Source organism: Nestor notabilis, unplaced genomic scaffold (assembly GCF_000696875.1).
Source record: "Nestor notabilis isolate BGI_N333 unplaced genomic scaffold, ASM69687v1 scaffold32288, whole genome shotgun sequence".
In the NCBI taxonomy this organism is placed as follows: Eukaryota; Metazoa; Chordata; class Aves; order Psittaciformes; family Psittacidae; genus Nestor; species Nestor notabilis.
The window spans coordinates 13,798-23,913 of NW_009942018.1; the positions used below are offsets into that span (position 1 = coordinate 13,798).

General features: G+C 38.3%; 1 protein-coding gene across 2 annotated transcripts in view; it reads left to right on the plus strand.

The window, feature by feature from the left end:
- The window catches only part of PTPDC1 (protein tyrosine phosphatase domain containing 1), a 10,911-nt gene extending 2,480 nt beyond the window's left edge, over positions 1–8,431 (plus strand). For both annotated transcript variants that reach the window (XM_010021186.1, XM_010021185.1), the window contains exons 2-9: positions 456–627; positions 1,389–1,469; positions 1,692–1,810; positions 2,568–2,705; positions 3,346–4,553; positions 5,268–5,453; positions 7,382–7,492; positions 8,315–8,431. In XM_010021186.1, the coding sequence (XP_010019488.1) occupies positions 456–627; positions 1,389–1,469; positions 1,692–1,810; positions 2,568–2,705; positions 3,346–4,553; positions 5,268–5,453; positions 7,382–7,492; positions 8,315–8,431 (2,132 nt within the window). The remainder of the gene's footprint in view (positions 1–455; positions 628–1,388; positions 1,470–1,691; positions 1,811–2,567; positions 2,706–3,345; positions 4,554–5,267; positions 5,454–7,381; positions 7,493–8,314) is intronic.
- The last annotated feature ends 1,685 nt before the right edge of the window (positions 8,432–10,116 follow it).

Consider the following 10,116-nt stretch of genomic DNA (forward strand, 5'->3'; position numbering starts at 1 on the left):
ACATGCTTTTCTCTCTGACAGCTCAGTTATAAAGAACCAGAAGCACATGCTCACACATAGAATCATAGAATGGTCAGGGTTGGAAAGGACCTTAAGATCATCTAGTTCCGACCCCCTGTGAAGTGTATGGCTAAGTATTTAAGTATTTTTGATTTCAGGTGGAAGAGGATGGTATTACTGTGTTGTGAAGGATATCACACATCTCTAAATCCATTAGAAAAAACAAAGTTATTGTGAGAAAAGACAACTTCTGCAGTGATACAAGCAATTTTTCCCCTAGGAATCCTTCCTTGAAGTCTGTATTGAAAAATGAGCCTTAAATCTGTATTCCGTGTATTTATGGGTTTTATAACTTCATAGTGATGAAACTCAACCATTAAGGTTGAACTGACACTTTTAAGGTGGAGATGCATTTCTCAGCTTCCTTATTAAATCTATTTTTCCCTGTGTTCCAGGAAGTTCGAGGCGTCCAACAGCAAAATACACTAAAGTAGGGGAGCACCTTCGCCATGTCATTCCTGGCCACATGCAGTGCTCGATGGCATGTGGTGGCCGTGCCTGCAAGTATGAGAACCCAGCTCGATGGAGCGACCAGGAGCAAGCCATTAAAGGGCTCTACTCTTCTTGGTAATAAGCAGCATTTACTCTCACTAAAATGTAATTGCATCAATTGTATTTATTAAAAGAGAGAATTCAAAGGAAAGTAATGATTTCTTTTTAAATCAGCTGCTGCTAAGTATAAAACATAATGATAGCTTGGTTCAGAATTACAACTTAACAGTAAACCGTAATGGCCATTGTACATAGCCCAGTAAAGATGATGAAAGATTTCTGTTGACTTACACTAAGTTTGGTTCAGATCCAATAGAGTATCTATCTGCAAGAATTACAAAGAACCTGCTCTGGGTTATAGATAGTCCTTGCTGAGGTTTAAAATGCAAAAGAATTAAAATGTGTTCATAATAGAATTTGGAAGTAAAAACATTTACTAAAGATGAAATAATGTAAGATGCATGTTCAGAAACATGCTTATGTGCAGTAAAAGTCACATGAAATGTGTCTCTACATTCTTACTGATTTTTTTGTAACAGCAAGTGCTGTTCAGCACATACAGACCTTAAAATGCCAAACAGATCTGAATTTTTTAGCATGTTTATTGGCCTGACATTTAAAGAGTTCCAGTAATGGTCTTTTGATTGTGTCGTATCCATATCAGCTTAACAAGATTTATCACTAACACTGTATGATAATAAAATTTACTGAAAAATCACTTCTAGTTAATCAGCAAGATATGTCTGTTAGTTATTACAAAGTATTCTTATTTTGGTAGATTCATACCCAGGGAATTATTAACAACAACACTATTATCTACTTTTCTAATTCCTCAGGATTACAGATAACATACTGGCTATGGCTCGACCCTCAACAGAATTAATTGAAAAGTACAAAATTATTGAACAGTTTGAAAGGTAACAAATTTAGTCATTATTCATTGTAGGTATTACTAGTGTAATTCTTGATCCATATTCTCCTTCAACATAGATTTGGATTGTTGATAAAGATCCTTTCATTTTAACGATAGACAGGTAAAGATTTATTCTCCACTAAGAATAAATATATGTTTCAGAAAATAAGGAATAATAAGATTTTGGCTGCATATAATACCTTGACTCATCTATTCCTTCCTCAAGATGTGGCATAAAAACCATAATTAACCTCCAGCGTCCTGGGGAGCATGCGAGCTGTGGGAATCCACTAGAACAAGAGAGCGGCTTCACCTACCTTCCTGAAGCTTTCATGGAGGCTGGAAGTGAGTCCACTCCTGCTGCTCTTCCTCATTAATTATTGATTTTGGCACTTAAAGGTGTTTTCACTTGCATTATTTTGTGTTAAAAGCAGCTGTGTAAGGAATGTTGCACAAAATGGGATGTAAACATGAAACTTGGCAAATAAAATTGAGAGTGAATAACACATTGTTGAAGGTCATCAATATCTAGAGTGAGACAGAGGGTTTATGTTCTGGTGTTTAGAGTAAAGACAGGACAAGAACTGGTTAAATCTATCTTTTTCTTCTGGGTTCACAATTAATGTGACCACCATTAATGACATTTCAAATTCTGGTACAATTCCTGTTTTCTTATTTAGACTATTCATTAGAGGACATCTGCAGTGACAGTATTTTTGTATTTTCATATTATGGTGAGATGAGAAAAAATGCCTCTCTGTAGGAAGCAGCTTTTGACTGAAGTGCTTTTATTTCTAAGTAGAAAAAATTACCCTCTCCCTATATATAGCTCAGTAATTTTGGTATGAATCACTGCATTTTGTTACACCTTTTACATTCTTGCTGCACCTCAGTTTGACGATCTTCACTAGCTTCATGTATTTATCAAAATAGCAAGCATACAGTGCAAAGGGAAAATAGTGTCTTGCACACAATATGTAGTCAGAGTCTAAGGTCTATTCTGCAGTTCTAGTGCTCTCATTTATTAGTCATCTCTCTGCTGTGTATAGTACTGAAAACTTCACATTGGGTACAGCAGAAAATAACTCTCTTTTTATTTTAGTTTATTTTTATAATTTTGGATGGAAGGACTATGGAGTGGCATCTCTCACTACTATACTGGATATGGTAAAAGTCATGGCTTTCGCCTTGCAGGAAGGGAGGGTAGCTGTGCACTGTCATGCAGGACTTGGACGAACAGGTATGTGCTCTCCTGCAAGATCAACAGAATTCTTTTTCTCTGGTTAGAAATGATTAATAATTTGTTTTGATTCTGTATCATTGCAAGATTTACATCTGTAAAATGGTTAAAAATGCTAAACACATTTGTGAAAATTATCTGAATGGCTACAGATCAGCTTCAGTATATTAAAAACAGGACCTGTAATGTTAGAGAGTTTTTGAATCTGTATAATAATTCCCTGTTCCATTCAAATGGGACACCTTTGTTTTTTAATAGGAAAAATTCACCTAGGTCACATTCATTGTCCAGTATTTATTACATGGTTACAAACTTGCCACTCATTTTTAGATGAGGTGGATTTGGTGGAGCAGCTAGACTCTCTTACTTTCAAGACCTTTTTGCCCCATTGCTCCTGTGTTCACAGATGATGGAACTCCCAGAGATGCTGTGGTGAGAAACTAGCTCTCACTGAAAGTGCACTGAGATGGGTTTGCTATCTTGTGACCCAACAAATGCAACTATACTTCAGTAATAACATCATGTGATAGAGGCATAAAGCCTGTATCTTCACCTATATTAATTTTTATCCTATAATTCCACTAAGTATTTGGTTTAGTCTGAGAGTTCTTCAACTAATGCTTGTCTTTGTATTTTCCAGGTGTTCTAATAGCTTGCTACTTAGTTTTTGCAACAAGAATGAGTGCTGATCAAGCCATTCTTTTTGTCAGAGCAAAAAGGCCTAATTCTATTCAGACAAGAGGGCAGTTATTATGCATCAGAGAATTCACTCAGTTTTTGGTTCCTCTGAGAAATGTATTTGCATGCTGTGAGCCCAAGGCGCACACAGTGACCCTGTCTCAGTACCTGACCCGTCAGAGGCATCTGCTCCATGGTTATGAGAGTAGGCATCTCAAACACGTGCCAAAACTTATTCATCTAGTTTGCAAGCTGTTGCTAGACTTGGCTGAAAACAGACAAGTGATAGAGGCAGAACTGTTAGATCTGCCAGATCTCTCAGCTGAAATTGAAAAGACTGTTTCTCAGTTGGTGTCCACAGAGCTGGACAGAGAACTCATGAGGCAGGACAGTGATACATCCGACTCCCACACCCACTCCTCCACTTTTGAGACCCAGGATTCTCTTTTCTCTCTGGGACATGAATGTGATCCTCTTTGGAAAAGAAGGAATGTTGAATGCCTCCAGCCTCTTAGTCATCTGAAAAGACGTCTAAGCTATAGTGAGTCAGATTTAAGGAGAACTGAGTTTCTTTTAGAGCAAGGAGAAACTGCCTGGACAGTACCTGCTCAGATATTGCTGTGCAACAAACTTAAGCAGAACAGTGGTGAGGAATGTCCTGCCACAGGTGACCAAAAGCCACAGTTTGATTTACACAAAGAAGCACTAGTGCGTAATACATGCATGTTCTGGAGTCAAGGTAAATTTAATCTGGATGGACGAGAAGATGGATCCTCACTTCATCACCGAAGGAACTCTACCAAGGAAGTGCAACGCAGCAGAACCTTCTCTTCAGGTCTATCATCTATCCACAACACCAGGGAACCTGGAACACTAAGGCATAATTTTACCAATGAGACTGGTCATAGAAAAGGCCACAAGACTAATATGTATGGCAGAAGAGTCTATGTCTCCGAGGACTCGGATTCTTCTTCTTCTTCTTCTAAAGTAAACTTTTCCATTGGATGTGAAAGCCAAGGGAGCAAAGATGTGTCAGAGGCAATTCCACATATTGTTCTACAATCAGAATTAAGCTTGGAAGCCCGAAGAGTTTTGGCAGCAAAAGCACTTGCAGATATAAATGAATTTCTGGGAGAGGATGAAGTGAAGCAGAAGGTAGAAATGTGGCAGGTAATTCTTAACTTGATTCAATGTTATGGGCTCTGCATATTTCATGTAGGTTAATTCCTAGGTGGCAAAAATGCCACCATGAGCTTTGAAATGGCACCCTGGGACACCAGTTTATACTGTGGTTCAGTGAATGACTGCACATGTCAGTTATAGGCCAGTTCTTTCAGAAGCAGGAAAAATGCACCTACAATTTTGGTCTCTAGCAGGAGGTTAGAACATTGCTTCTGGTTGTGTTCATTCTTTTTAGTGACTAATAATAACTGATGCAGTTATTAGTGGTTGTAACTTGGCTGCTGGTAGCACGAAAGTACTACAGGTTTTCAGGTAGAGCTATGTTGATTTTAATCAGTGCTTTCTCAGAACTCATCAGAGGATTGTGTGTGTGAAACAATTCAGTAGAAACTTCAATGCTTATCCTCAAACCCAAATCCTCCTGGCAATGTTTGAAGTTGGAATCCAACCTGGTTTACGTATTCTAGTAGATAATGGGGAGGTTCTGAGCTGCACTGTTTATGTCACTCTTCTGTTTTAAGGAATCACTTGTATTACTGTTGGTAAATGTTGATGCCTTGTAAAAAACTAGAGTTTTAAATTTTTGTGCAACTCTTAAGTCTTTTTTCTTCATTAGAACATAAGCAAGGGGAATGTAGGCAAAAGGAAAGAGATGATGCATTTTCAGTTTTGTTCTGTTTTGGTTTTTGTTTTGTTTTGAAGAAAGAACTGAATGCTCGAGATGGAGCTTGGGATAAAATCTGTACTGAGAGAGATCCTTTTATTCTCTGTAACTTGATGTGGTCCTGGATAGAGCAGCTGAAAGAACCTATTATATCCAAAGATGATGTTGACATGCTGGCACAAAAATGCACAGAGTCACAGGATGCACTATACCTACTGAGAAAGGTAGATCTGTCAATTCATTCTTTAACTGCCAAGTACATTTTGTTAATGCATGTTAAACTATTCATTTATGGCCTTCAGACACGGGAATTGCACTTGACTTCAATCTCTTCCAAAATCAGAATGAAGATTATTTTGGCATTGAAGAGTGCAAGTTTTAATCAGTACTATGATGATGAATATTATAGGAAAAATACCAGATACTGTCTCTGAACACTGCTCAGTAGAAGCTCACCTTCAGCATATTCCCCTGCACGTTCTGCAGTATAAGATCTACAGGCAAAGATGAGAAACGTTCTCTCTGTGACTCGATGGATGGCTTTTGTTAATGTCACACCTGACAGCTGTGCTTCATGGCTGTCGGATCTGCTGTGCAAACATCCTAATCCATCAGCACTGGAAGAGCTGGGGCAAGGAATAGGTAGAATTTGCCAATTCAAGGAATCAGAAGCCAGGCCAAATTCTTCTACCTACATCAGAACTGTGGCCATCTGTATTCTGAAATCTCTATGAAAAACAGGTACTTCTGATCCCAGCTGTTTAACTGTGCTTTCCCCAAAGGGCTAGATGTGAGGTACATAAAAAAAACAAACCAAACAAACACCCCCTTCTATTGTGCTTACACAATTTCATTTCCTAATTCTCCGTTTCTGAAGTATTTATGAGGAAAATAGGGCCCTTTTTAACAGCCTACAGATATCCAAGAATACAGCTTCTTATCAATAGGTGGTCAGAACTCTATGTGCAGTCACCATCTTCATGACATGACATTCAGAATAACCGAGTTCATCTAAAACCATCATGTTTCTTCCTGAAGCATTCTTCCACTCTGTCAGTCTTAACTTTCTATTTATATGAAATGAAAAATTCCTGCCTGACACGTTATAAATGAATGGAAATCATTAATAATTATGGGGGGTTTAAATTTAAAAATATTAGTTTTATCTTACGTTATCCTAAATTGTTTTGGAATCACAGAATAGTTGACAGGAAACTCTGGATATCTTCTAGTCCAACTGCCCTTCTCCAGAGTCAGCAAGAGCAGGTTGCTTGTATGTGAGATGCTCCAGTCCCTTAATTATCTTTGTGGCCCCTCATTAGACTTGTCCTAGTGTGTCAATGTCCCTCTTGTACCAAAGAGCACAGAACTGCACCCAGCAGCCCAGACACGGCACCAGCTGGCAACTCTCTGTTTAATGCAGCCCAGGATGCTTTTAAGCTGCCTTTACTGCAAGGGGCCATTGCTGGCTCATGTTCAACTTTGCATGCATTGGCACACCATGTTCTTTCCCACCAGTCTGGTATCCAGGCAGTCAGCCCCTGGTATGTACTGGTGCATTTTTAGCTGCTCCTCACAGAAATCCCTCAAGTTTTAATCTGTCACTAAGTGAAGTCCCTAGAGTGCTGGTGTGATTTATCTCCCTTGGAAAAGGAATGGAACTAGCACCCATAGAGATAATTCACTCCGTTTGCTAGTGCTGCCCAGTTGTCTTCCTGCAAGCTTTCTTCAGTGGTGAAGGAGATTTGGTAGGACAGACAGAGATGCAGACCATCCTATGACAGTTGGGGAAAGAGCCCTAAACATGCATAGCATCTAGGTCTGAAAAGATCAAATCTCACTTTTTCTATGCCAATTCTCATGAATGCCACTGTTTTATAAGGGATCTTTAAAAACAAGTCTCCAGATGCATGCCCAACCTCCTAGAACTTTCCAGAGCCATTTGTGGTATATTACAAGAGAAGAGTGACTGAAATAATTATATAGGGGCTCTACAGGCTTGTGAAAATTCCTTCCCCAACTCCTACACCTGAAGCTTTCAATACAGGAAGGCAGAGTCTGATATTTAAACAGCACTTAACAAAACCTGAAAGTTAAATGTTCTTCATGAAAATATTTCTTCTAATGAGCTGCTGTTCCTTTTACCCACCAGGAACAGTGTCAGACTATCCTTTGTATTTTACACTGTGTGGTGAACTTGCAAATGCTACCAGCCGATGTGGAGGAGGCCTTACTTGCTCGTGCTATTAAAGCTTTCACTAAGGCAAGTAACCATGTCTTTATTTGGTTTAAATCATGGAGGGTGCATCAACAGAGCAGCCTCTGTGAGGTTAAGTTACAGCAGTTCCTTCACACGTAGTATCCACATGCTTGTCTCTCTCAGAGTTTACATTTTATAATAATCAGCCTACAGAAAAGGGTAGGAAGTATTCTCAGCAACATTAAATTCTGTCACTACAGCCTTCAGTCTAATTTGTCCGTGTTTGGATCACTGCCAATTCATGGACTTCTTCAGATTTGGAAAAAGATAATTTTTTAAGGAGTAAGAATAATTATTCACTGGGAGTAGCTTACCAAAGGCTTCTGTCGATTCTGTACCATTTGGTACAGATTTTGGAGCCTTTCCATCAGATTCAAATCATGTTCTGAATTACACTGCAATTCAGTTATGTTTTGGGTCCTTAATATAGGTTGTGCATAAATAACTTCTGCTTTTAGGATCGTTTAATAGCAGTGCCAGGTTAAGCTCGCCATTGCTCAGCTCAGAGCTTCTTGCTTCTCTGATTGAGCAGGTGAAGTTATTTGAACAGAACATTCATCATTCTGCTTCCTCATCTCTTGTAACCTACAAGAGATTAGGAAGGATGTCGCCTGTTGAAACAAGTGATGTTTCTCCTTCTACTAGTTTGTTTTACTGTCCAGTCAGCATAACATTGAAAATACTCAGCATTAATTACTTCATTATGAAACACAGATTTCCTTTGATAAACCTCAAAACTATTTTTTTTTATGTTCGTCGTCTCCTTTGCATTTTGCTGTATGACATCTATTTAACAACTGAACTTTGATTTCTCCCTTTTATCAGACAAGCTTCGATTCTGAAAATGGACCATATGTGTATAATACCTTGAGAAAAGTATTTCAACAAACACTAGAAGAAAAAAGAAAAAAGCTTAAGGAAGGAACAGAGAATCCCTCTTGATTTCTGCACAGCTATGCTGAAGACTTAGATGGGCCTACGTTTTCCAGCTACTGTATTTTGAGCTATTTGGCATGATTTACCTAACTTTAGGTAATAGCAGTTATTAACAAAGCATTTTATTTTTATAGAGGGCATTCTAGTGACAGTTGTTTTATTTACACAGTTCTAAAGAAGAGCTCCTGTGTACTCCAGCATTTGGTTTCAAGTCCTGTGCTTTTATATTGTGAACTGTTCTCTTGTTTTCAAATGTATTTATTGATTTAGAAACCTCTGTCATTGGCAAGCAACATGACTTTCAAGTTCCACGACTGCCATAAGTTCAGTGCCATGGTACACGAAGGTTTAATGGATGGAATAAATATTTATGAATAATGGATGTTTACATTAATTTTACTTTGCAGAAAATAAAACCTGAACTTACTAAATGTCTTTTGCTTGTAGAAATTTTAAAGTAAGACTAAGAGTACTAATGACCAGATCATGAGGTGTGCTACTGACAGCAGATAATCTTTTCCTTTAGATCTCTTAAATAACTGTCACCGAGGTGTTTCTAAAAGGTGTTGCAGTAGAGAAATACATGAAGTATATCGGGTATTAAGTTACCAAGGCCTTAATTTAGACTTTTTTGGCTAAGAAAACGTTGAAGTGTTTTTAACAGAAAATAGATTGTGGCATTTTAAGTGGTTTGAGTAAGAGTGAAATTTTACCTTATTAGTGAAACTTTTATAGATCTTACTTTAAGTGAGAAAACACCTACTTATCACACCTTAATAGGGATGTAATTCCATCGGTACTTACGTTCAGCCAAACCTTGCATAAATAAGTGTAATATAATAATAGTAAAAAAGAGTTAATGAAAATCTTACCTGCAGTACACTTTGCAAAGGCATTTTTATGTAATAAAACAGAAGAAACTGGGATATCACCATAACTGCAGTTTTTGACCACTGGGATGCCAGTTTGCAGCATTAACAGTTTATCCAGTTAGATAGATTTAAGTAGTTAAACAAAAATATGTTCTTTTCCAAAATATTTTTGTTCAGTACTGTAAATGACTAATACTTAGAGATTAAAATAGACCAGTTTAAAATATATATAAATTAGACATGCTTCAACTGTTAGATGATTGTGTATCAAATTCAGATCCAAACAAGTACTTTGGCAGACTCATCCTAAAGCAAGCACACTTGAAAGTGAATTATTGTGTGTGAATCACACACATGAAACCAGCTTTGTAAAGAGGCAAGGCTGTGTAACATGCAGCGTAATGTTAGCCAGCAAACCTCAGCAGCCAGACTTGGGAATATCAACATGCATGACAAGGGGGAATGGGTTTAAACTTAAACAGGGGAAGTTTAGGTTAGATACAGGGAAGATGTTCTTTACTGTGAGGGTGGTGAGGCACTGGAACAGGTTGTCCAAGAAAGTTGTGAAAGCTCCATCCCTGGTGGTGTTCAAGGCCAGGCTGGACAGAGCCTTGGGTGACAAGCTCTAGGGCGAGGCGTCGCTGCCCATGGCAGGGGATTGGAACTAGATGATCTTCAGGTCCTTCCCAACTCAAACCAGTCTGGGATTCTATGATTTGCAGGTGTCTTAGTTTCCAAGAAATTATTTCGATTTACTACACATAACAGCTTTGACTAACCAGCATCAATGGCTATTATACACTTGGGGTGTAGAAACCA